The sequence below is a fragment of the Oncorhynchus masou genome, unplaced genomic scaffold (assembly GCF_036934945.1).
Source record: "Oncorhynchus masou masou isolate Uvic2021 unplaced genomic scaffold, UVic_Omas_1.1 unplaced_scaffold_1063, whole genome shotgun sequence".
Lineage (NCBI taxonomy): Eukaryota > Metazoa > Chordata > Actinopteri > Salmoniformes > Salmonidae > Oncorhynchus > Oncorhynchus masou.
In genome coordinates, this window is record NW_027000337.1 from 29,686 (window position 1) to 57,500 (window position 27,815).

At 44.1% G+C, this 27,815-nt stretch overlaps 1 protein-coding gene across 1 annotated transcript in view; it reads right to left on the reverse strand.

Annotated features, from left to right (window-relative positions):
- Positions 1-3,875: 3,875 nt before the first annotated feature.
- The window catches only part of LOC135528960 (wolframin-like), a 35,966-nt gene continuing 12,026 nt past the window's right edge, over positions 3,876-27,815 (reverse strand). The window contains exons 7-18 of the mRNA XM_064957938.1: positions 27,152-27,241; positions 26,390-26,635; positions 21,630-21,795; positions 21,433-21,545; positions 20,902-21,065; positions 17,290-17,527; positions 14,902-15,087; positions 12,147-12,263; positions 11,657-12,040; positions 6,162-6,248; positions 4,351-4,494; positions 3,876-4,180 (exon numbers count right to left, since the gene is read on the reverse strand). Coding sequence (XP_064814010.1) covers positions 4,079-4,180; positions 4,351-4,494; positions 6,162-6,248; positions 11,657-12,040; positions 12,147-12,263; positions 14,902-15,087; positions 17,290-17,527; positions 20,902-21,065; positions 21,433-21,545; positions 21,630-21,795; positions 26,390-26,635; positions 27,152-27,241 — 2,037 coding nt within the window. The 3' untranslated portion in view covers positions 3,876-4,078. The remainder of the gene's footprint in view (positions 4,181-4,350; positions 4,495-6,161; positions 6,249-11,656; positions 12,041-12,146; positions 12,264-14,901; positions 15,088-17,289; positions 17,528-20,901; positions 21,066-21,432; positions 21,546-21,629; positions 21,796-26,389; positions 26,636-27,151; positions 27,242-27,815) is intronic.

Genomic DNA, 27,815 nt, shown 5'->3' on the forward strand with positions numbered 1-27,815 from the left:
GTGGCCACTAGTTTAAAGGGGCAATCTGGGACTGATGCTCGTCCGTGGTTGGTGGCCACTGGTTTAAAGGGGCAATCTGGAGTTCTGCAACATCACACCGCTTGAGTTCTCTCTCCTCCAATCATACACAGTAGTGTAGTGACGTCAGCGCGGCAACCTCACGGCTAACCAATCAGTAAGAGTGTTGTTGTGCTGTGGTTAGGACCATTGCAACAGTAGCATGTTATCCAGTGTTACTGTCGTTGTATATCTATCATACCTGTATAATTAACCGTTATCTGAACACTCCAAATGAACACTTGATGAAGGAATGTGTACAACAAAATAAATTAAATGATATGAACCTGAGGATCAATCGTGGTGTTGATTATTTGATGAAACTGTGTTTTTGTGTGACATTGTTTGTGGGCGACTGTCTTCTTCATCACATCCTACAGGAGGCCTGGTGCTGTAAAAGAGCTTTACAGTAACCCAGCCTAGGCCCTAATGAAAGAGCTTTAAAGTAACCCAGCCTAGACCCTAATGAAAATGCTTTACAGTAACCCAGCCTAGACCCTAATGAAAATGCTTTACAGTAACCCGGCCTAGACCCTAATGAAAGAGCTTTACAGTAACCCAGCCTAGACCCTAATGGAAGAGCTTTACAGTAACCCAGCCTAGACCCTAATGGAAGAGCTTTACAGTAACCCAGCCTAGACCCTAATGAAAGAGCTTTACAGTAACCCAGCCTAGACCCTAATGAAAGAGCTTTACAGTAACCCAGCCTAGACCCTAATGAAAATGCTTTACAGTAACCCAGCCTAGACCCTAATGAAAGAGCTTTACAGTAACCCGGCCTAGACCCTAATGAAAGAGCTTTACAGTAACCCAGCCTAGACCCTAATGAAAGAGCTTTACAGTAACCCAGCCTAGACCAAGAGCAAGAAAAGCAGAAGCCAGACCACAGTGTCTGTAAGGTGTGCGTAGTGAGGTGCGTAGTGAGGTGTGTAGTGAGGTGCGTACTGGCGGCAGAGAAATCAGGCGCAGGAGAGTGTTAAGACTGTGTTACAACGGTGCAGTTTAATAATACAAATCACAGTGAACAAAAACAATAAATAAATACAATGGAACGGAACCCTTCGCACATGAGACATAACGTGCACAAACTCTTACAAATCAACAATACCCGGACAAGGACGTGGAGGGGGAACAGAGGGTTAAATACACCACATGTAATTGATGGAACTGAAACCAGGTGTGAGGGAAGACGAGACAAAACAAATGGAAAATCAAAAAGGTGGATCGGCGATGGCTAGAAGGCCGGTGACGTCGACCGCCGAACGAACTTCGGCTGAAGTCTTGACAGTGACATATTTGGCACAACGGTTGGGATGCCAGTTGTATCAGAGTTTTTCTGCACACAAATAAAAATACACAAGCGTGTGGAGACACTGCTCAATGGATCTGCAACAAACTCTTCATTGCATCACAAAAAAAAAAAAAAATCAGATCACAACCATTGTGTCCAATGTGTTTTAGATCAGTTGGCAGGAACCTGAGTGTGAACGGGACCCAAAACTACAAAACACAAACCTAAGCTGTGACTGAGTTGAACAGACAGTGAAACTGAGACTCAGGGCTAACGGATGGCTGATACCTCTCACTGCGCCAGGGAGAGGACCAAATATACATCAAAAAAACGTGTTTCAGTTTCTCAAAGACGTGTTTGAACATGGCATGGTTCTTGTCAGTGTAGTCTATATCTGTGTGTGTAAGGTTGTAAAATTCAAGTAACTTTCAATTAAATTCTCAGGATTTCCCGCTTGTCTCCCCACCCCCTGATTCCCGGGAATCTCCCAAACTGGAAAACCTGGGAATCTTGGGAAAATGACTGGAATTTTCCAAACTTTTCTGTGTGCTTCACTACACTGCCCTGACCAGTTGTAAGACAGTGCAGTGAATGTATCCGATGCTACATGATACATTACTGCATCAGTATAATATGTCTCGTTATTTAAAAAAAGAGAGAATTCATTCATTAATTCAACATTCATTCTAATTTAATTTAAAGTTTGTACATTTAAAAAAAAATAAAAATACCAATTTTAAATTTACACACTTAACAAGATAAGAGCATAGAGAGTGTTTTGTAGATGCTGAGAAAGCAATGTATGTTTTAAATAACATTCTTACAACATACTAATGTTTTTAAATAGCATTCTTTTTTTAATGTTCTGAGAACAGGACTTTAAATTAAAACCATGAGGAAACCTGTAGGAAACGTTATGCTGAAGTACTGAAATTAAATATTTTAATGTTCTCTGAACGTGACTAAGTAGAACCATGAGGAAACCTGTAGAAAACGTTATGCTGAAGTACTGATATTAATTATTTGTATGTTCTCTGAACATTCTGAGACCATGACTAAATAAAACAATGAGGAAACCTGTAGAAAACGTTATGCTGAAGTACTGATATTAATTATTTGTATGTTCTCTGAACATTCTCTGAGACCATGACTAAATAAAACAATCAGGAAACCTGTAGGAAACGTTATGCTGAAGTACTGATATGAATTATTTGTATGTTCTCTGAACATTCTCTGAGACCATGACTAAATAGAACAATGAGGAAACCTGTGGGAAACGTTATGCTGAAGAACTGACATTCCCAAAAGAAGAACGTTGTTTCTTAACGTTCTCTGAACAAATTTGAGAACATTAATTTATATCGAACCGTGAGGAAACGTTATTGGAAAGTTGTATGCAATAGAACACAATCTCACCAAGCTCTAAGATGTTCGCCTTTCCTTTATTTAACTAGGCAAGTCACCGAAGAACTAATTCTTATCTTACATTGACGGCCTATCCTGGGCCAAACCCGGGCCAAACCCCCCGGCCGACGCTGGGACAATTGTGCGCCGCCCTATGGGACTTCACGATAACGGCCGGTTGTGATACAGGCCCCGGATCGAACCAGGGTCTTTAGTGACGCCTCTAGTGCTGCGACGCGGTGCCTTTAAACCGCTGCGCCACTCGGGTTAACATATGGTTTTCAGAACGTTATGTGCTAGCTGGAAACATCCAAAAGTTACTAAGTGCTACATTTCAGATAAACCACTGCAAATACATACATACATACATACATACATACATACATACATACATACATACATACATACATACATACATACATACATTACGTAGTTGTAGTACTATATAGATACATAGATATGCTACATATTCTACATACACAAGTCATCAGTGTGTTCCTAAGACAGTTAAATACACAACTCTTAATACTATATTTGTAAGGGCTGTTCCTCTGAAATCTTCATTCACCATGATTCCCTCGGGTCTTCCGCCAGTTATCCCCGTTTTAAAAAGACCACTCTGGCTATTTGTGAACCGTTTCCCATTGAGAAAAGACAGCGCCAGTGGAAATACATTCAGGTAATGCAGTTTACAGATGACCCACTTCCTCGTTTGATTTCAGCTCTCCGGGTGTTTCTGCCCGATAAGATACAATCTGACCCAACCATCCATTCCCGTCGTTAAAACGCTGACGTTGCCGTGGTAACGAGTCGCCTCATGAAGAAAAAAATAAAAATACAAAATGGCTTCCGGAAGAGAACAGCAGCAACTGTGTGTAACTGTAGCAACCGTTCTCTTTCGGGTGTTCCAACCAGAGACACGCCCCTTTTCACGCCTCCGTCCATCAACCCATCCCTCTAATCACTACGTTGCTCTACAAATGAAGGTGTATTGAATTGAATTCCTTCATTCATCCATTTCCTATTCCCCCCCCCCCCCCCAGGTCCATTTTGAAAAATGGCTGCCACTGTCTCTTCCACCACTAGTTGGTCACACGTTGATGCTTTAGGACAGAAAGGGGGGGGGGGCAAGGTCCAAGACAAACTATTGTAAACATTAAAACATTCCAGGACAAAAATAAAGTTGTGCTGAATTGAAATCCTTCTATCCATCTATTCCTCTTTGTATTTTTCACACTGTCACCACATCTCTCTCCTTCCTCGTCCTGTCACTACATCTCTCTCCTTCCTCGTCCTGTCACTACATCTTTCTCCTTCCTCGCCCTGTCACACGTCGATACGTGCTGAGAGGAAGGGAGAGAAGAAGAAGTCGAACGCGAACTTGACGGAGTTGAGTGTGGTCCGTCTCCAGTCTCTCTCGATCTTCACCTGCAGAGAGGAAAGTACAGACACATGGTCCTCCATAAGGCAGTTGGGTAGGAGCTTGCAAAAGCTAGGAGAGTGGGTTCGATTCCCGGGGCCTCCCATGTGTAAAATGTATGCCAGCATGACTAACTGTCTCCGGGGAGAATTATCTGCTAAATGGCACTATATGTTACCTGTCCGGCAGAGGTCAGAAGGGAGGAGTCACAGTCCAGACAGTAGATGGCCTTTAGCTCGAATGACGGGACCTGGCCCCCCAGACGACCCTCCAACGTAGTGCTGAACTCCACCAGGCTGCCGGGCTGCAGGCGCAGCAACACCTAGACAACACCAACAGCATTTAGGATAATCATAATAGCAGCAACACCAACAGCTTCATCATTTAGCCATTTAGGATAATCATAATCAATTAGGATAACCATTTAGGATAATCATAATCAATTAGGATAACCATTTAGGATAATCATAATCAATTAGGATAACCATTTAGGATAATCATAATCAATTAGGATAACCATTTAGGATAATCATAATCAATTAGGATAACCATTTAGGATAATCATAATCAATTAGGATAACCATTTAGGATAATCATAATCAATTAGGATAACCATTTAGGATAATCATAATCAATTAGGATAACCATTTAGGATAATCATAATCAATTAGGATAACCACTTCGGATAATCATAATCAATTAGGATAACCACTTCGGATAATCATAATCAATTAGGATAACCATTTAGGATAATCATAATCAATTAGGATAACCATTTAGGATAATCATAATCAATTAGGATAACCATTTAGGATAATCATAATCAATTAGGATAGCCACTTCGGATAATCATAATCAATTAGGATAACCATTTAGGATAATCATAATCAATTAGGATAACCATTTAGGATAATAATTTAGGATAATAATTTAGGACAGTAATTTAGGATAATCATAATAATTTAGGATAATAATTTAGGATAACAATTTAGGATAATCATAATAATTTAGGATAATCAATTAGGATAACCATTTAGGATAATCATAATCAATTAGGATAACCATTTAGGAGAATCATAATCAATTAGGATAACCATTTAGGATAATCATAATCAATTAGGATAACCATTTAGGAAAATCATAATCAATTAGGATAACCATTTAGGATAATCATAATCAATTAGGATAACCATTTAGGATAATCATAATCAATTAGGGTAACCATTTAGGATAATCATAATCAATTAGGATAACCATTTAGGATAATCATAATCAATTAGGATAGCCATTTAGGATAATCATAATCAATTAGGATAACCATTTAGGATAATCATAATCAATTAGATAACCATTTAGGATAATCATAATCAATTAGGATAACCATTTAGGATAATCATAATCAATTAGGATAACCATTTAGGATAATCATAATCAATTAGGATAACCATTTAGGATAATCATAATCAATTAGGATAACCATTTAGGATAATCATAATCAATTAGGATAGCCATTTAGGATAATCATAATCAATTAGGATAACCATTAAGGATAATCATTTCGGAAAATCATAATTTCGGATAATAATTTTGGATAATCAAAATCATTTTGGATAATCAACCATTTCGGATAATAATTTCGAATAATCATAATAATTTAGGTTAATAATTTAGGATAATCATAACCATTTCAGATAACCATTTAGGCATTTTAGCAGATGCTTTTTTACAAAGTTACTTACGGTCATGCATACATACATTTTACATTCGGGAGACCCCAGTAGGTTAATCATTTTAATGTAAAGTTATTTAATGAGAACACCGAGATACCAACAGAGTCGTGTATTTAGAGTGTAAAGACAGTGAGGTTTATGCACAATGAAAAGGCCGAACTCTGTCAATAAATGGCTTTGGACAACACCAACAGCAACAGGTTAATAATGATCATCGTTAGAACAGGGTTCTGTGAGTACCTAAAGGAACAGGGTTTACCTGTCTGAACTCATGACTGGCCACCAGTTTGATGTCTCTGGCCCGGTCCTCTGGAATCCCGTCTTCCTCGGGCATCCCCACGCCCACCTCAAATCAAACATTGATTATAGAACATTTAAAAAATTTAAAAATATAACACTTTACATTAAAACAATAAAAAACAATAAAATGAAAAGCAGTAAAAGTGGATAAGTAACAGCTCATAAAACATATATAGTATGTTCACAACTGTTACTGAATCAAGTAAACTGTTAATGAATCAAGTAAACTGTTACTGAATCAAGTAAACTGTTACTGAATCAAGTAAACTGTTACTGAATCAAGTAAACTGTTACTGAATCAAGTAGACTGTTACTGAATCAAGTAGACTGTTACTGAATCAAGTAGACTGTTACTGAATCAAGTAGACTGTTACTGAATCAAGTAAACTGTTACTGAATCAAGTAAACTGTTACTGAATCAAGTAAACTGTTACTGAATCAAGTAGACTGTTACTGAATCAAGTAGACTGTTACTGAATCAACTAAACTGTTACTGAATCAAGTAAACTGTTACTGAATCAAGTAAACTGTTACTGAATCAAGTAAACTGTTACTGAATCAAGTAAACTGTTACTGAATCAAGTAAACTGTTACTGAATCAAGTAAACTGTTACTGAATCAAGTAAACTATCAGCGGGTAGAACAGAGTGTATCTACAACTATTACTGATTAAAGGTCCTGGTCCCTTGGGGCCCAGCGGGTAGAACAGAGTATATCTACAACTATTACTGATTAAAGGTCCCGGTCCCATGGGGCCCAGCAGGTAGAATAGAGAGTATCTACAACTATTACTGGTCCCTTGGGTCCCAGCGGGTAGAACAGAGTATATCTACAACTATTACTGGTCCCATGGGGCCCAGCGGGTAGAACAGAGTATATCTACAACTATTACTGGTCCCTTGGGGCCCAGCGGGTAGAACAGAGAGTATCTACAACTATTACTGGTCCCTTGGGCCCAGTGGGTAGAACAGAGAGTATCTACAACTATTACTGGTCCCTTGGGGCCCAGCGGGTAGAACAGAGTATATCTACAACTATTACTGGTCCCATGGGGCCCAGCGGGTAGAACAGAGAGTATCTACAACTATTACTGGTCCCTTGGGGCCCAGTGGGTAGAACAGAGAGTATCTACAACTATTACTGGTCCCTTGGGTCCCAGCGGGTAGAACAGAGTATATCTACAACTATTACTGGTCCCATGGGGCCCAGCGGGTAGAACAGAGTATATCTACAACTATTACTGGTCCCATGGGGCCCAACGGGTAGAACAGAGTATATCTACAACTATTACTGGTCCCATGGGGCCCAGCGGGTAGAACAGAGTATATCTACAACTATTACTGGTCCCATGGGGCCCAACGGGTAGAACAGAGTATATCTACAACTATTACTGGTCCCATGGGGCCCAGCAGGTAGAACAGAGTATATCTACAACTATTACTGGTCCCATGGGGCCCAGCAGGTAGAACAGAGAGTATCTACAACTATTACTGATTAAAGGTCCCGGTCCCATGGGGCCCAGCGGGTAGAACAGAGAGTATCTACAACTATTACTGGTCCCGTGGGGCCCAGCGGGTAGAACAGAGAGTATCTACAACTATTACTGGTCCCGTGGGGCCCAGCGGGTAGAACAGAGTATATCTACAACTATTACTGGTCCCTTGGGGCCCAGCAGGTAGAACAGAGTATATCTACAACTATTACTGGTCCCATGGGGCCCAGCGGGTAGAACAGAGAGTATCTACAACTATTACTGGTCCCATGGGGCCCAGCGGGTAGAACAGAGTATATCTACAACTATTACTGGTCCCATGGGGCCCAGCGGGTAGAACAGAGTATATCTACAACTATTGCTGGTCCCTTGGGGCCCAGCGGGTAGAACAGAGAGTATCTACAACTATTACTGGTCCCTTGGGGCCCAGCAGGTAGAACAGAGAGTATCTACAACTATTACTGGTCCCTTGGGGCCCAGCGGGTAGAACAGAGAGTATCTACAACTATTACTGGTCCCATGGGGCCCAGCGGGTAGAACAGAGTATATCTACAACTATTACTGGTCCCTAGGGGCCCAGCAGGTAGAACAGAGAGTATCTACAACTATTACTGGTCCCATGGGGCCCAGCGGGTAGAACAGAGTATATCTACAACTATTACTGGTCCCATGGGGCCCAGCGGGTAGAACAGAGTATATCTACAACTATTACTGGTCCCATGGGGCCCAACGGGTAGAACAGAGAGTATCTAGAACTATTACTGGTTGGTCCCTTGGGGCCCAGCGGGTAGAACAGAGTATATCTACAACTATTACTGATTAAAGGTCCCGGTCCCATGGGGCCCAGCAGGTAGAATAGAGAGTATCTACAACTATTACTGGTCCCTTGGGGCCCAGCAGGTAGAACAGAGTATATCTACAACTATTACTGGTCCCATGGGGCCCAGCAGGTAGAACAGAGTATATCTACAACTATTACTGGTCCCTTGGGGCCCAGCGGGTAGAACAGAGAGTATCTACAACTATTACTGGTCCCATGGGGCCCAGCGGGTAGAACAGAGTATATCTACAACTATTACTGGTCCCTTGGGGCCCAGCGGGTAGAACAGAGAGTATCTACAACTATTACTGGTCCCATGGGGCCCAGCGGGTAGAACAGAGTATATCTACAACTATTATTGGTCCCTTGGGGCCCAGCGGGTAGAACAGAGTATATCTACAACTATTACTAGTCCCTTGGGGCCCAGCGGGTAGAACAGAGTATATCTACAACTATTACTGGTCCCTTGGGGCCCAGCAGGTAGAACAGAGTATATCTACAACTATTACTAGTCCCTTGGGGCCCAGCGGGTAGAACAGAGTATATCTACAACTATTACTAGTCCCTTGGGGCCCAGCGGGTAGAACAGAGTATATCTACAACTATTACTGGTCCCATGGGGCCCAGCGGGTAGAACAGAGTATATCTACAACTATTACTGGTCCCTTGGGGCCCAGCGGGTAGAACAGAGAGTATCTACAACTATTACTGGTCCCTTGGGGCCCAGCGGGTAGAACAGAGAGTATCTACAACTATTACTGGTCCCATGGGGCCCAGCAGGTAGAACAGAGTATATCTACAACTATTACTGGTCCCTTGGGGCCCAGCAGGTAGAACAGAGTATATCTACAACTATTACTGGTCCCAAGGGGCCCAGCGGGTAGAACAGAGAGTATCTAGAACTATTACTGGTCCCATGGGGCCCAGTGGGTAGAACAGAGTATATCTACAACTATTACTGGTCCCTTGGGGCCCAGCAGGTAGAACAGAGTATATCTACAACTATTACTGGTCCCTTGGGGCCCAGCGGGTAGAACAGAGTATATCTACAACTATTACTGGTCCCTTGGGGCCCAGCGGGTAGAACAGAGAGTATCTAGAACTATTACTGGTCCCATGGGGCCCAGCGGGTAGAACAGAGTATATCTACAACTATTACTGGTCCCTTGGGGCCCAGCAGGTAGAACAGAGTATATCTACAACTATTACTGATTAAAGGTCCCGGTCCCATGGGGCCCAGCAGGTAGAACAGAGTATATCTACAACTATTACTGATTAAAGGTCCCGGTCCCTTGGGGCCCAGCGGGTAGAACAGAGAGTATCTACAACTATTACTGGTCCCTTGGGGCCCAGCGGGTAGAACAGAGTATATCTACAACTATTATTAGTCCCTTGGGGCCCAGCGGGTAGAACAGAGTATATCTACAACTATTACTGGTCCCGTGGGGCCCAGCAGGTAGAACAGAGTATATCTACAACTATTACTGGTCCCTTGGGGCCCAGCGGGTAGAACAGAGAGTATCTACAACTATTACTGGTCCCATGGGGCCCAGCGGGTAGAACAGAGAGTATCTACAACTATTACTGGTCCCTTGGGGCCCAGCGGGTAGAACAGAGAGTATCTACAACTATTACTGGTCCCAAGGGGCCCAACGGGTACAACTATTACTGATTAAAGGTCCCGGTCCCTTGGGGCCCAGCGGGTAGAACAGAGAGTATCTACAACTATTACTGGTCCCTTGGGGCCCAGCAGGTAGAACAGAGAGTATCTACAACTATTACTGGTCCCTTGGGGCCCAGCGGGTAGAACAGAGAGTATCTACAACTATTACTGGTCCCATGGGGCCCAGCGGGTAGAACAGAGAGTATCTACAACTATTACTGATTAAAGGTCCCGGTCCCTTGGGGCCCAGCGGGTAGAACAGAGAGTATCTACAACTATTACTGGTCCCTTGGGGCCCAGCAGGTAGAACAGAGAGTATCTACAACTATTACTGGTCCCATGGGGCCCAGTGGGTAGAACAGAGTATATCTACAACTATTACTGGTCCCTTGGGGCCCAGCGGGTAGAACAGAGAGTATCTACAACTATTACTGGTCCCTTGGGGCCCAGCGGGTAGAACAGAGTATATCTACAACTATTACTGGTCCCTTGGGGCCCAGCGGGTAGAACAGAGAGTATCTACAACTATTACTGGTCCCTTGGGGCCCAGCGGAGTAGAACAGAGTATATCTACAACTATTACTGGTCCCTTGGGGCCCAGCGGGTAGAACAGAGAGTATCTACAACTATTACTGGTCCCTTGGGGCCCAGCGGGTAGAACAGAGTATATCTACAACTATTACTGGTCCCTTGGGGCCCAGCGGGTAGAACAGAGTATATCTACAACTATTACTGGTCCCTTGGGGCCCAGCGGGTAGAACAGAGAGTATCTACAACTATTACTGGTCCCTTGGGGCCCAGCGGGTAGAACAGAGTATATCTACAACTATTACTGGTCCCAAGGGGCCCAGTGGGTAGAACAGAGTATATCTACAACTATTACTGGTCCCTTGGGGCCCAGCAGGTAGAACAGAGTATATCTACAACTATTACTGGTCCCTTGGGGCCCAGCGGGTAGAACAGAGTATATCTACAACTATTACTGGTCCCTTGGGGCCCAGCGGGTAGAACAGAGAGTATCTACAACTATTACTGGTCCCATGGGGCCCAGCAGGTAGAACAGAGAGTATCTACAACTATTACTGGTCCCTTGGGGCCCAGCGGGTAGAACAGAGTATATCTACAACTCTTACTGAATAAACTACTACAACTAAATTACTAAAGTTACTCATTAAACTGAAAAAAGGCCCCGGTCCCTTGGGAACAGAGTATATCTACAACTATTACTGGTCCCATGGGGCCCAACGGGTACAACTATTACTGATTAAAGGTCCCGGACCCACGGGGCCCAGCAGGTAGAACATGGCTCTTGCAACACCAGGAAGTGAGTTCGATTCCCGCAGGGGACCAGTATGAAAAATGGACGGGAAAAAATATTCACTCAATACTGTAAGTCGCTCCGGAGAAGAGCGTCTGTTAAATGACTAAAAATGTAAAAGCCAGAGGCTAAAAAACGTAAACGTTGCCTGTATCTCTTACCTCCAACACATAGCTGTCGTATCGCTTCACGTGACACGTGTGTTTGGCCAAAGCCTTAATCACACACAGCTCCTCCTCTTCCTGCTGCCGGAGGAGGACGGCCGTCGGCGCGGCAACGCCAATCGCTGTGGCGTTGGCGTAGTCGGCGGTGGTGAGGTTAGCATTAGCGACGGTTGCCGTGGCGTCGGGGGTGTTGGAGTTGGCCGTTGAGGATGTGGAGGTGTTGGTAGAGTTGTTCCGCAGCGGGTCACATTTAGGATAGGTCTCTCCGTAAAGACAGCGTAACCAATCTCCCATGAACACCGGCAGCAGGTTGATGACGGACTGGGCTCCGTTCTCAGTTTCCGCTACACGCACCTGCCTGAACCTCCCGGTCCACGTCACCTGGAAATTATTTAAAAATAAAAAAATAAAAAAGTTTTTGTTGAAAATGGCACAATATTCCCTTTACATACAGTATAGCTGGTGTCAGAGTGTTTAAGTGATGTACCTGGTGTCCGTCCAGGTGTGTACAGAAGATCTGTGTCTGAGCCACACCTTTCACCTTCCAGGCAGGAGGACCACAGAGCTGCCCGTACTGTTTCCAGGTCAACGTAGAGTTATACCCCTAAACATCAACATTGCATTTCATTCAATTCAACTAAAGGTTAAATAAAATGAAATAAAATATGTAATTAAATCAGTGGAGTGCATTTAGCCATCTCTACACACTTTCCAGTACAAAGCCAAGTACAGCCCCAGTTACCATCCCATCCAGTCCAAAGCCAAGTACAGCCCCAGTTACCATCCCATCCAGTATAAAGCCAAGTACAGCCCCAGTTACCATCCCATCCAGTATAAAGCCAAGTACAGCCCCAGTTACCATCCCATCCAGTCCAAAGCCAAGTACAGCCCCAGTTACCATCCCATCCAGTATAAAGCCAAGTACAGCCCCAGTTACCATCCCATCCAGTACAAAGCCAAGTACAGCCCCAGTTACCATCCCATCCAGTATAAAGCCAAGTACAGCCCCAGTTACCATCCCATCCAGTATAAAGCCAAGTACAGCCCCAGTTACCATCCCATCCAGTATAAAGCCAAGTACAGCCCCAGTTACCATCCCATCCAGTATAAAGCCAAGTACAGCCCCAGTTACCATCCCATCCAGTACAAAGCCAAGTACAGCCCCAGTTACCATCCCATCCAGTATAAAGCCAAGTACAGCCCCAGTTACCATCCCATCCAGTATAAAGCCAAGTACAGCCCCAGTTACCATCCCATCCAGTATAAAGCCAAGTACAGCCCCAGTTACCATCCCATCCAGTATAAAGCCAAGTACAGCCCCAGTTACCATCCCATCCAGTATAAAGCCAAGTACAGCCCCAGTTACCATCCCATCCAGTATAAAGCCAAGTACAGCCCCAGTTACCATCCCATCCAGTATAAAGCCAAGTACAGCCCCAGTTACCATCCCATCCAGTACAAAGCCAAGTACAGCCCCAGTTACCATCCCATCCAGTATAAAGCCAAGTACAGCCCCAGTTACCATCCCATCCAGTATAAAGCCAAGTACAGCCCCAGTTACCATCCCATCCAGTACAAAGCCAAGTACAGCCCCAGTTATCATCCCATCCAGTACAAAGCCAAGTACAGCCCCAGTTACCATCCCATCCAGTATAACGCCAAGTACAGCCCCAGTTACCATCCCATCCAGTCCAAAGCCAAGTACAGCCCCAGTTACCATCCCATCCAGTGATACATTCACATAACTGCAATAGAATGAGCTCCCACATTATTGGGGACTGTGACACATGTTACTGTCCCAACACTATTGTTGTTTTGGCTTTGTACTCCAGCACTTTGGATTTGAAATGATACAATGACTAAGAGGTCAAAGTGCAGACTGTCAGATTTAATTTAAGGGTGAACTGTTGTTCGAAAATACAGTAATTTTTGCACATAGTCACCCCCATTTTAGGGGAACAAAAGGCATTGGGAAAATGCACTTATATGTGTATTAATGTAGTACAAAGTGTAGTATTTGGTCCCATATTCCTAGCATGTAATGAATTCCTAGCACGTAATGACCACATCAAGCTTGTGACTCCACAAAACTTGTTGGATACATTTGCAGTTTTTTTTTTTGTTGTGTTTCAGATTATTTAGTGCCCGTTAAAAATGAATGGTAAATAATGTATTGTGTGTCATTGTGAGCAAACTTTTATTGTGAATAATGTTGGTGCTACCATGGTTACGGAGAGTCCTAAATTGTTTGTGAATAAATGATGAGTGAGGAAGTAACAGACAGACAAATATCCTAGGCCCCCCCCCACCACCCCACCCTAAAATGCTAACCTCTCCTGTAATGGTGAGAGGTTAGCATGTTTTGGGGGTAGGATATTTCTGAACTTTCTCTCTTATCATTATTCACGATTCATTCAGGATTATCTGAGATCATGGTGGCGTCCACATTCATGTAGAAGTGTTTAGAAACATGTTCTATTCTTATTTACAATAAAAGTGACTCCAAAATGACACAATACATTATTTACCATTCATTTCTATTGGGCACAAAATAATCTGAAACACAACCAAAAACAAACAGCAAATGTATCCAACAAGTTTGTAGAATCACAAGCTCCAGGAATATGGGACCAAATACTACACTTTTTACTACTTAAAATATACATAAGTGAATTTATCACAATACCTTTGGTCTCCTAAAAATGGGGCGGACTATGTAGAAAAAGGGCTATAATTTCTAAATGTTTCATATGGATGAAAATACCCTAAAATTAAAGCTGACAGTCTGACCTTTAACCTTGAAATAATATTAGCATATTTCAAATCTGAAGTGCTGGAGGACAGAGTCAGAAAAATCTAAAATGTGTCACTGTCCCAATAGTTTTAGAGCTCACTTTATGTCTTGCTCACCCCCCCCTCCCCACACTTTTTATGTCTTTTTAAATTACTGTATTATTTATTTGCACACAAGGAAATACAAAACAATGTGATGGTTTTAAAAAAGACAAGAGAAAAGTAAAAACCCTCAGGGATTTATAAGGCACCTCCCCCTTTCAAATATTCATATAATTAACCCCTCCCCCTTTCAAATATTCATATAAGTAACCCCTCCCCCTTTCAAATATTCATATAATTAACCCCTCCCCCTTTCAAATATTCATATAATTAGCCCCTCCCTCTTTCAAATATTCATAGAATTAACCCCTCCCAAATATTCATGGCATTAACCCCTCCCCCTTTACCTGCAGTCCCTCGGAGTGGAACACGTACATCCAGAAGAACAGCATCACCATGGTGACGCAGCACAGGATGAGCTTGACGGCGCCGCGTTGCGACATGGAGTGGAACACGTCCATGAGAGACAGGCCGAAGCGCGTCCACAGCCTCAGTGTCACCGGCACCGCACACACGGCCAGCGTCACAATCATCTGACAATTATAGAACAAAACTTTATTGACCCAACGCAATGTGGACATTACAGTGGTGTTATAGTGGTGTTAGTGGTGTTATAGTGGCGTTATAGTGGCGTTATAGTGGCATTATAGTGGTATTATAGTGGCGTTATAGTGATATTATAGTGGTATTATAGTGGCGTTATAGTGATATTATAGTGGTATTATAGGGGTGTTATAGGGGTGTTATAGTGACACCGCACACACGGCCAGTGTCACAATCATCGGACAATTAGAACAAAACTTTATTGACCCAACGCAATGTGGAAATGTGTCCCGAGTCAGACTACAGTGATTATAGTGGTATTATAGGAGTATTATAGTGACAGTGGCATTATACATTACATTTACATTTACATTTAAGTCATTTAGCAGACGCTCTTATCCAGAGCGACTTACAAATATAGTGGTATTATATTGGTATTGTAGTGACATTAGTGGTGTTACAGTGGTGTTATAGTGGTGTTATAGTGGTAATATAGTGACATTATAGTGGTGTTATAGTGGTGTTATAGTGGCGTTATAGTGGCGTTATAGTGGTATCATAGTGGTGTTATAGTGGTATCATAGTGGCGTTATAGTGGCGTTATAGTGGTGTTATAGTGGTGTTATAGTGGCGTTATAGTGGCGTTATAGTGGCGTTATAGTGACATTATAGTGGTATTGTAGTGGTATTGTAGTGACATTAGTGGTGTTATAGTGGTGTTATAGTGGTGTCATAGTGGTGTTATAGTGACATTATAGTGGTGTTGTAGTGACATTAAAGTGGCATTAAAGTGGCATAGTGGTATTATAGTGGTGTTATAGTGGTGTTATAGTGGTATTCTCGTGGCATTATAGTGGCGTTATAGTGGCGTTATAGTGGCGTTATAGTGGCGTTATAGTGGTGTTATAGTGGTATTAGTGGTATTATCGTGGCGTTATAGTGGCGTTATAGTGGCATTATAGTGGCGTTATAGTGGTGTTATAGTGGTGTTATAGTGGCATAGTGGTATTATAGTGGTGTTATAGTGGTATTATAGTGGTGTTATAGTGGTATTATAGTGGTATTGTAGTGACATTATAGTGGTATTATAGTGGTATTATAGTGGTATTATAGTGTTATTATAGTGACATAGTGACGTTATAGTGGTATTATAGTGGTGTTATAGTGGTATTATAGTGGTATTGTAGTGACATTATAGTGGTATTATAGTGGTATTATAGTGGTGTTTTAGTGGTATTATAGTGGTATCATAGTGGTATTATAGTGACGTTATAGTGGTATTATAGTGGTATTATAGTGGTGTTATAGTGGTATTATAGTGGTATTATAGTGGCATTATAGTGGCATTATAGTGGCATTATAGTGGTATTATAGTGACATTATAGTGGCATTATAGTGGCATTATAGTGGTATTATAGTGACATTATAGTGACAGTGGTATTATAGTGATATTATAGTGGTATTATAGTGGAATTATAGTGGCATTATAGTGACAGTGGTATTATAGTGGTGTTATAGTGGTATTATAGTGGTATTATAGTGACGTTATAGTGGTATTATAGTGACAGTGGTATTATAGTGGTGTTATAGTGGTATTATAGTGTTATTATAGTGACATTATAGTGACATTATAGTGGTATTATAGTGGTATTATAGTGACATTATAGTGACGTTATAGTGACGTTATAGTGGTGTTATAGTGGTATTATAGTGTTATTATAGTGGTATTATAGTGGTATTATAGTGGTATTATAGTGACATTATAGTGACATTATAGTGGCATTATAGTGGTATTATAGTGGTATTATAGTGTATAGTGGTATTATAGTGGTATTACAGTGTGTTGATTTGTGTATTTTGTAAACTGACCTCACTAAATGAAACGAATGCAAATGGACAATAAAGTTATGGTATCGCCATTTGGGAACACGACAGAAACGAATACCTAGGATAGGATAAAGTAATCCTTCTCACCCCCCCCCCCCCCCTTAAATGATTTAGATGCACTATTGTAAAGTGGCTGTTCCACTGGATGTCAGAAGGTGAATTCACCAATTTGTAAGTCGCTCTGGATAAGAGCGTCTGCTAAATGACTTAAATGTAATGTAAATGTAATGTTAAATGATCCCCGTCGTGTTTTTCAACTGTATGTACAGCGTGCATGTCTCTTTAAACTGCCGACCAATCATCACCTTGGTGAGCTCCAGCTCCAGGAACCATTTGACCAGCTGGATGAGGACCATGGCGGCCAGTCCCACGGCCAGCACGGGCAAGGCAAACAGGAACAGGAAGTAGCCAACGCAGGTCCGGATGAGCCCCACGGGGGAAGAGTTTTGGAGCAGCACCACAGAGAACTCACACCACAGGAAGCAGACCAAGTAGGGGACCAGGAAACAGTAGGTCCCACGGAAACCACGCTGCCTAGCCATACTGGGGGAGGAGAGGGAGAAAAGGGGGGGGGGGGGGGAGTGGGGAGGAGAGGCAGAGGAGGGATGGGTGGTGAGGAGAGGAGAGGAGGGATGGGTGGTGAGGAGAGGAGGGATGGGTGGTGAGGAGAGGAGAGGAGGGATGGGTGGTGAGGAGAGGAGAGGAGGGATGGGTGGTGAGGAGAGGAGAGGAGGGATGGGTGGTGAGGGAGAGGAGAGGAGGGATGGGTGGTGAGGAGAGGAGAGGAGGGATGGGTGGTGAGGAGAGGAGAGGAGGGATGGGTGGTGAGGAGAGGAGGGATGGGTGGTGAGGAGAGGAGAGGAGGGATGGGTGGTGAGGAGAGGAGGGATGGGTGGTGAGGAGAGGAGAGAGGGGTGGAGAGGAGAGGGAGGAGGGAGGGGGGATGAGAAACCAACATGTTACGGTGAAGCTGCAAATAGCATATTTTGGCCTGGATGACTTAGGCTTTTCAGCGACAACGTTCTAACTGAAAATGACTTTGCTACTCTTACTACATGGAGTAGAAAGCTGTGATTCCATTTATCTATTTTCCACTTAGCAGACATTCAGAGAGACTTCCAGGAGCGGGTAGGGATGCCTTGCTCAAGGACACATCAACAGGTTTTTCAACTTGTTGGTTCAGGGATTCAATCCAGCTACCTTTTGGTTGATGGACCAAGAGTCCAGCCACTAGGCTAACTAACGCCATACTCCATTGTGCTCGGCTGAAGAACAGGAAGTAGAGGTAGAGGTACTGACCTGAAGAACAGGAAGTAGAGGAACTGACCTGTAGAACAGGAAGTAGAGGTAGAGGTACTGACCTGAAGAACAGGAAGTAGAGGTATTGACCTGAAGGACAGGAAGTAGAGGTACTGACCTGTAGAACAGGAAGTAGAGGTAGAGGTACTGACCTGAACAACAGGAAGTAGAGGTAGAGATACTGACCTGAAGAACAGGAAGTAGAGGTAGAGGTACTAACCTGAAGAACAGGAAGTAGAGGTACTGACCTGAAGAACAGGAAGTAGAGGTACTAACCTGAAGAACAGGAAGTAGAGGTAGAGGTACTAACCTGAAGAACAGGAAGTAGAGGTAGAGGTACTGACCTGAACAACAGGAAGTAGAGGTAGCGGTACTGACCTGTAGAACAGGAAGTAGAGGTAGAGGTACTGACCTGTAGAACAGGAAGTAGAGGTAGAGGTACTAACCTGAAGAACAGGAAGTAGAGGTACTGACCTGAAGAACAGGAAGTAGAGGTACTGACCTGAAGAACAGGAAGTAGAGGTACTGACCTGAAGAACAGGAAGTAGAGGTACTGACCTGAAGAACAGGAAGTAGAGGTACTGACCTGTAGAACAGGAAGTAGAGGTAGAGGTACTAACCTGAAGAACAGGAAGTAGAGGTACTGACCTGAAGAACAGGAAGTAGAGGTACTAACCTGAAGAACAGGAAGTAGAGGTAGAGGTACTAACCTGAAGAACAGGAAGTAGAGGTAGAGGTACTGACCTGAACAACAGGAAGTAGAGGTAGCGGTACTGACCTGTAGAACAGGAAGTAGAGGTAGAGGTACTGACCTGTAGAACAGGAAGTAGAGGTAGAGGTACTAACCTGAAGAACAGGAAGTAGAGGTACTGACCTGAAGAACAGGAAGTAGAGGTACTGACCTGAAGAACAGGAAGTAGAGGTACTGACCTGAAGAACAGGAAGTAGAGGTACTGACCTGTAGAACAGGAAGTAGAGGTAGAGGTACTAACCTGAAGAACAGGAAGTAGAGGTAGAGGTACTGACCTGAACAACAGGAAGTAGAGGTAGCGGTACTGACCTGTAGAACAGGAAGTAGAGGTAGAGGTACTGACCTGTAGAACAGGAAGTAGAGGTAGAGGTACTGACCTGAAGAACAGGAAGTAGAGGTAGAGGTACTAACCTGAAGAACAGGAAGTAGAGGTACTGACCTGAAGAACAGGAAGTAGAGGTAGAGATACTGACCTGAAGAACAGGAAGTCGAGGTAGAGATACTGACCTGAAGAACAGGAAGTAGAGGTAGAGGTACTGACCTGAAGAACAGGAAGTAGAGGTAGAGGTACTGACCTGAAGAACAGGAAGTAGAGGTATTGACCTGAAGAACAGGAAGTAGAGGTAGAGGTACTGACCTGAAGAACAGGAAGTAGAGGTAGAGGTACTGACCTGAAGAACAGGAAGTAGAGGTACTGACCTGAAGAACAGGAAGTAGATGTACTGACCTGAAGAACAGGAAGTAGAGGTACTGACCTGAACAACAGGAAGTAGAGGTAGAGGTACTGACCTGAAGAACAGGAAGTAGAGGTAGAGGTACTGACCTGAAGAACAGGAAGTAGAGGTAGAGGTACTGACCTGAAGAACAGGAAGTAGAGGTAGAGGTACTGACCTGAACAACAGGAAGTAGAGTTAGAGGTACTGACCTGAAGAACAGGAAGTAGAGGTAGAGATACTGACCTGAAGAACAGGAAGTAGATGTAGAGGTACTGACCTGAAGAACAGGAAGTAGATGTAGAGGTACTGACCTGAAGAACAGGAAGTAGAGGTACTGACCTGAAGAACAGGAAGTAGAGGTACTGACCTGAACAACAGGAAGTAGAGGTAGAGGTACTGACCTGAAGAACAGGAAGTAGAGGTACTGACCTGAAGAACAGGAAGTAGAGGTACTGACCTGAAGAACAGGAAGTAGAGGTACTGACCTGAAGAACAGGAAGTAGAGGTAGAGATACTGACCTGAAGAACAGGAAGTAGAGGTAGAGGTACTGACCTGAAGAACAGGAAGTAGAGGTAGAGATACTGACCTGAAGAACAGGAAGTAGAGGTAGAGGTACTGACCTGCAGAACAGGAAGTAGAGGTACTGACCTGAAGAACAGGAAGTAGATGTACTGACCTGAAGAACAGGAAGTAGAGGTACTGACCTGAACAACAGGAAGTAGAGGTAGAGGTACTGACCTGAAGAACAGGAAGTAGAGGTAGAGGTACTGACCTGAAGAACAGGAAGTAGAGGTAGAGGTACTGACCTGAACAACAGGAAGTAGAGTTAGAGGTACTGACCTGAAGAACAGGAAGTAGAGGTAGAGATACTGACCTGAAGAACAGGAAGTAGATGTAGAGGTACTGACCTGAAGAACAGGAAGTAGAGGTACTGACCTGAAGAACAGGAAGTAGAGGTACTGACCTGAAGAACAGGAAGTAGAGGTACTGACCTGAAGAACAGGAAGTAGAGGTACTGACCTGAACAACAGGAAGTAGAGGTAGAGGTACTGACCTGAAGAACAGGAAGTAGAGGTAGAGGTACTGACCTGAAGAACAGGAAGTAGCGGTACTGACCTGAAGAACAGGAAGTAGAGGTAGAGGTACTGACCTGAAGAACAGGAAGTAGAGGTAGAGGTCCAGCAGGCAGGGCAGACTGATCTTCATCACCACTGAGTCCCCTAGTGGCAGGGTAGTGAAGGTGTGACTCAGCATCCTCAGCAGAACAGCACTCTGGGGCAGGAGACTGGTCAGGGAACACAAGGACGTTGCCACCTACAGACAGAACCAGACATAGGACCAGCAGTAATATGTGTTATAATATATATGGTCTCTGGTCTAAAGTAGTGCACTATATAGGGAGTAGGGCTCTGGTCTAAAGTGGTGCACTATATAGGGAATAGGGTGCCATAGGGCTCTGGTTTAAAGTTGTGCACTATATAGGGAATAGGGTGCCATAGGGCTCTGGTCTAAAGTGGTGCACTATATAGGGAATAGGGTGCCACAGGTCTCTGGTCTAAAGTGGTGCACTATATAGGGAATAGTGCTCTGGTCTAAAGTAGTGCACTATATAGGGAATAGGGCTCTGGTCTAAAGTAGTGCACTATATAGGGAATAGGGTGCCATTTGGCCTGTGCCTGACCTCAGTGATGAGCGCCCGTTTGGCGTAGGTGGCGCCCGAGGGACTCAGGCTCTTGTAGCTGACCACCGTGAACAAGATGGCTACCGTGGACAGCTCCGAGCAGGGGATCCATCCTATAATACAGACACACTGGTTAGCCTCTTATAGACACACACTACACACACTACACACACTACACACACTACACACACACACACCTTTATCAGCGACGGGAAAGGAAAAGACGATGAAGAACACCGATATCAGGAAGTAGAGGTAGGGTTCTAGATTGTTCCAGCCAAAGTTCGACTCTGCTTGCTCCACGTCCAGGCCAGGCTCAAACCTGGTCAGCAGGGTTGTTAGGGCACTGAAGTTCTCCCACGCCTGGAGAGGAGGAGGGGGAGGAGGAGGAGGAAGAGGAGGAGGAAGACAAAGAATAAGATGAGAGAAGAGTGTAATGTTAGTTTTAAGGAGAAGAGAAGAGGAGAGTGTAATGTTAGTTTGAGGAGAGGAGAGGGTAATGTTTGTTTGAGGAGAGGGTAATGTTAGTTTGAGGAGAGGAGAGGGCAATGTTAGTTTGAGGAGATGGCAACGTTAGTTTGAGGAGAGGGTAATGTTAGTTTGAGGAGAGGAGAGGGTAATGTTAGTTTGAGGAGAGGAGAGGGTAATGTTAGTTTGAGGAGAGGAGAGGGGAGGGTAATGCTAGTATGAGGATAGGAGAGGGGAGGGTAATGCTAGTATGAGGATATAGGAGAGGAGAGGGGAGGGTAATGTTAGTTTGAGGAGAGGAGAGGGGAGGGTAATGCTAGTATGAGGATAGGAGAGGAAAGGAGAGGGTAATGTTAGTTTGAGGAGAGGGTAATGTTAGTTTGAGGAGAGGGTAATGTTAGTTTGAGGAGAGGGTAATGTTAGTTTGAGGAGAGGGTAATGTTAGTTTGAGGATAGGAAATGAGAGGGTAATGTTAGTTTGAGGAGAGGGTAATGCTAGAATGAGGAGAGGAAAGGAGAGGGTAATGTTAGTTTGAGGAGAGGAGAGGGTAATGTTAGTTTGAGGAGAGGAGAGGGTAATGTTAGTATGAGGAGAGGGTAATGTTAGTTTGAGGGGAGGGGAGGAGAGGGTAATGTTAGTTTGAGGAGAGGAGAGGGTAATGTCAGTTTGAGGAGATGGTAATGTTAGTTTGAGGAGAGGAGAGGGGAGGGTAATGCTAGTATAAGGATAGGAGAGGAAAGGAGAGGGTAACGCTAGTATGAGGATAGGATAGGAGAGGGTAATGTTAGTTTGAGGAGAGGAGAGGGTAATGCTAGTATGCGGAGAGGAGAGGGTAATGTTAGTTTGAGGAGAGGGTAATGCTAGTATGAGGAGAGGAGAGGAAAGGAGAGGAGAGGGTAACGTTAGTTTGAGGAGAGGAGAGGGTAATGGTAGTTTGAGGAGAGGAGAGGGTAATGTTAGTTTGAGGAGATGGTAACATTAGTTTAAGGAGTTGGTGACGTTAGTTTGAGGAGATGAGAGGGGAGGTTAATGCTAGTATGAGGAGAGGAGAGGATAGGGTAATGTTAGTTTAAGGAGAGGAGATGGTAATGCTAGTTTGAGGAGAGGGTAATGCTAGTTTGAGGAGAGGAGAGGGTAATGTTAGTTTGAGGAGAGAGTATTGTTAGTTTGAGGAGAGGAGAGGGTAATGTTAGTTTGAGGAGAGGAGAGGGTAATGTTAGTTTGATGAGAGGGTAATGTTAGTTTGAGGAGAGGGTAATGTTAGTTTGAGGAGAGGAAAGGAGAGGAGAGGCTAATGTTAGTTTGGGGAGAGGGTAATGTTAGTTTGAGGAGAGGGTAATGTTAGTTTGAGGAGAGGGTAATGTTAGTTTGAGGAGAGGGTAATGTTAGTTTGAGGAGAGGAAAGGAGAGGAGAGGCTAATGTTAGTTTGGGGAGAGGGTAATGCTAGAATGAGGAGAGGAAAGGAGAGGAGAGGGTAATGTTAGTTTGAGGAGAGGAGAGGGTAATGTTAGTTTGAGGAGAGGAGAGGGTAATGTTAGTATGATGAGAGGGTAATGTTAGTTTGAGGAGAGGGGAGGAGAGGGTAATGTTAGTTTGAGGAGAGGAGAGGGTAATGTCAGTTTGAGGAGATGGTAATGTTAGTTTGAGGAGAGGAGAGGAGAGGGTAATGCTAGTATGAGGATAGGAGAGGAAAGGAGAGGAGAGGGTAACGCTAGTATGAGGATAGGATAGGAGAGGGTAATGTTAGTTTGAGGAGAGGAGAGGGTAATGCTAGTATGAGGAGAGGAGATGAAAGGAGAGGAGAGGGTAATGTTAGTTTGAGGAGAGGAGAGGGTAATGGTAGTTTGAGGAGAGGGTAATGTTAGTTTGAGGAGATGGTAACATTAGTTTAAGGAGTTGGTGACATTAGTTTGAGGAGAGGAGAGGGTAATGTTAGTTTGAGGAGAGGATAGGGTAATGTTAGTTTAATGAGAGGAGAGGGTAATGTTAGTTTGAGGAGAGGAGAGGGTAATGCTAGTTTGAGGAGAGGAGAGTGTAATGTTAGTTTGAGGAGAGGAGAGGGTAATGTTAGTTTGAGGAGAGGGTAATGTTAGTTTGAGGAGAGAGTAATGTTAGTTTGAGGAGAGGAGAGAGTAATGTTAGTTTGAGAAGAGGGTAATGTTAGTTTGAGGAGAGGGTAATGTTAGTTTGAGGAGAGGAGAGAGTAATGTTAGTTTGAGGAGAGGAGAGGGTAATGTTAGTTTGAGGAGAGGGTAATGTTAGTTTGAGGAGAGGGTAATGTTAGTTTGAGGATAGGGTAATGTTAGTTTGAGGAGAGGGTAATGTTAGTTTGAGGAGAGGAGAGGGTAATGTTAGTTTGAGGAGAGGAGAGGGTAATGTTAGTTTGAGGAGAGGAGAGGGTAATGTTAGTTTGAGGAGAGGGTAATGTTAATTAAAGGAGAGGGTAATGTTAGTTTGAGGAGAGGGTAATGTTAGTTTGAGGAGAGGAGAGGGTAATGTTACTTTGAGGAGAGGGTCATGTTACTTTGAGGAGAGGGTAATGTTACTTTGAGGAGAGGGTAATGTTAGTTTGAGGAGAGGGTAATGTTAGTTTGAGGAGAGGGTAATGTTAGTTTGAGGAGAGGGTAATGTTAGTTTGAGGAGAGGAGAGGGTAATGTTAGTTTGAGGAGAGGAGAGGGTAATGTAGTTTGAGGAGAGGAGAGGGTAATGTTACTTTGAGGAGAGGGTAATGTTACTTTGAGGAGAGGGTAATGTTACTTTGAGGAGAGGGTAATGTTACTTTGAGGAGAGGGTAATGTTACTTTGAGGAGAGGAGAGGGTAATGTTAGTTTGAGGAGAGGGTAATGTTAGTTTGAGGAGAGGGTAATGTTAGTTTGAGGAGAGGATAGGGTAATGTTAGTTTAAGGAGAGGAGAGGGTAATGTTAGTTTGAGGAGAGGAGAGGGTAATGTTAGTTTGAGGAGAGGGTAATGTTAGTTTGAGGAGAGGGTAATGTTAGTTTGAGGAGAGGGTAATGTTAGTTTGAGGAGAGGGTAATGTTAGTTTGAGGAGAGGGTAATGTTAGTTTGAGGAGAGGAGAGGGTAATGTTAGTTTGAGGAGAGGGTAATGATAGTTTGAGGAGAGGAGAGGGTAATGTTACTTTGAGGAGAGGGTAATGTTACTTTGAGGAGAGGGTAATGTTACTTTGAGGAGAGGAGAGGGTAATGTTAGTTTGAGGAGAGGGTAATGTTAGTTTGAGGAGAGGGTAATGTTAGTTTGAGGAGAGGGCAATGTTAGTTTGAGGAGAGGGTAATGTTAGTTTGAGGAGAGGGTAATGTTAGTTTGAGGAGAGGGTAATGTTAGTTTGAGGAGAGGAGAGGGTAATGTTACTTTGAGGAGAGGAGAGGGTAATGTTACTTTGAGGAGAGGGTAATGCTACTTTGAGGAGAGGGTAATGTTACTTTGAGGAGAGGGTAATGTTACTTTGAGGAGAGGGTAATGTTAGTTTGAGGAGAGGAGAGGGTAATGCTAGTTTGAGGAGAGGAGAGGGTAATGTTACTTTGAGGAGAGGGTAATGTTACTTTGAGGAGAGGGTAATGTTACTTTGAGGAGAGGGTAATGTTAGTTTGAGGAGAGGGTAATGTTAGTTTGAGGAGAGGGTAATGCTAGTTTGAGGAGAGGAGAGTGTAATGTTAGTTTGAGGAGAGGAGAGGGTAATGTTAGTTTGAGGAGAGGGTAATGTTAGTTTGAGGAGAGGGTAATGTTAGTTTGAGGAGAGGGTAATGTTAGTTTGAGGAGAGGGTAATGTTAGTTTGAGGAGAGGAGAGGGTAATGTTAATTTAAGGAGAGGGTAATGTTAGTTTGAGGAGAGGGTAATGTTACTTTGAGGAGAGGAGAGGGTAATGTTACTTTGAGGAGAGGGTAATGTTAGTTTGAGGAGAGGGTAATGTTACTTTGAGGAGATGAGAGGGTAATGTTACTTTGAGGAGAGGGTAATGTTAGTTTGAGGAGAGGGTAATGTTAGTTTGAGGAGAGGGTAATGTTAGTTTGAGGAGAGGGTAATGTTAGTTTGAGGAGAGGAGGGTAATGTTAGTTTGAGGAGAGGAGAGGGTAATGTAGTTTGAGGAGAGGAGAGGGTAATGTTACTTTGAGGAGAGGGTAATGTTACTTTGAGGAGAGGGTAATGTTAGTTTGAGGAGAGGGTAATGTTAGTTTGAGGAGAGGGTAATGTTAGTTTGAGGAGAGGGTAATGTTAGTTTGAGGAGAGGGTAATGTTAGTTTGAGGAGAGGGTAATGTTAGTTTGATGAGAGGGTAATGTTAGTTTGATGAGAGGGTAATGTTAGTTTGAGGAGAGTGTAATGTTAGTTTGAGGAGAGGAGAGTGTAATGTTAGTTTGAGGAGAGGAGAGGGTAATGTTAGTTTGAGGAGAGGATAGGGTAACGTTAGTTTGAGGAGAGGAGAGGGTAATGTTAGTTTGAGGAGAGGGTAATGTTAGCTGAGCTGTACCTTGCTGCTCTGGAAGATGCGTAGCGTGCAGATCACCATGGAGATGAAGGAGAGGTAGAATACAAGGAGTGGGATGAAGAAGGCAAACAGGTCAACAGTCAGATTACTGATGATGAAGAAGAAGATGAGCGCGTTGACGTGGTGCGTGGGGATCACCGTGCTCAGCCATTGGACGCCGGCGCGAGACGCCCAATCAATGAGCTGATCCTTCACCTCGATGACTGCAGTTATAGGGTACTGCAACACCTGGAGATGGAGGAGGGGTGAGGGAGGGAGGGAGGCAGGGAGAGGGGAGGAGGGAGGGGTGAGGAGGCAGAGGGGAGGAGGGAGGTGTGAGGGAGGGAGGGAGAGGGGGGAGGAGGGAGGGGTGAGCGAGGGAGGGAGGCAGAGAGAGGGAGGAGGGAGGGTGAGGGAGACAGGGAGAGGGGGGGAGGGAGGGGTGAGGGAGGCAGGGAGAGGGGAGGAGGGAGGGGTGAGGGGAGGGAGGCAGAGGGGAGGAGGGAGGGGGAGGGAGGGAGGGAGGGAGGGAGGGGGAGGGAGGGGAGGGAGGGAGGGGAGGGAGGGAGGGAGGGAGGGAGGGAGGAGGAGGGAGGGGTGAGCGAGGGAGGGAGGCAGAGAGAGGGGAGGAGGGAGGGGTGAGGGAGTGAGGGAGGCAGAGGGGAGGAGGGAGGGGTGAGGGAGGGGTGAGGGAGGGAGGGAGGGGTGAGTATTTGAACCAATTTTGAAGAGATGTTAGCTGATTGGGTGTGATGTCATACTAACCAGGAAGTGTCGTCTGGTGTCCATCAACATGTCACTCCGACCCATCCCCCACACTCCCTTCTGAGGCTTCTTGGGGACCAGGCCACTCTGCTAATGTACAAATGCACAGACACACACCAGGAACACACACACAGGAGCACATATACACACACCAGGAACACACACACGGGAGCACGTATACACACACACACACACACACACACCAGGAACACACACATACAGGAGCACGTATACACACACACACCTCTTTACTCAAAAAGGTCAGCTGTAGATTCATTTAGGATGCTGACAAGATGTAGATTCATTTAGGATGCTGACGAGATGTTGTGTCATTTGGGATGCTGACTAGATGTAGTGTCATTTAGGATGCTGACCAGATGTAGTGTCATTTAGGATGCTGACTAGATGTAGTGTCATTTAGGATGCTGACTAGATGTAGTGTCATTTAGGATGCTGACTAGATGTAGATTCATTTAGGATGCTGATTAGATGTAGTGTCATTTAGGATGCTGACTAGATGTAGTGTCATTTAGGATGCTGACTAGATGTAGTGTCATTTAGGATGCTGACTAGATGTAGTGTCATTTAGGATGCTGATTAGATGTAGTGTCATTTAGGATGCTGACTAGATGTAGATTCATTTAGGATGCTGATTAGATGTAGT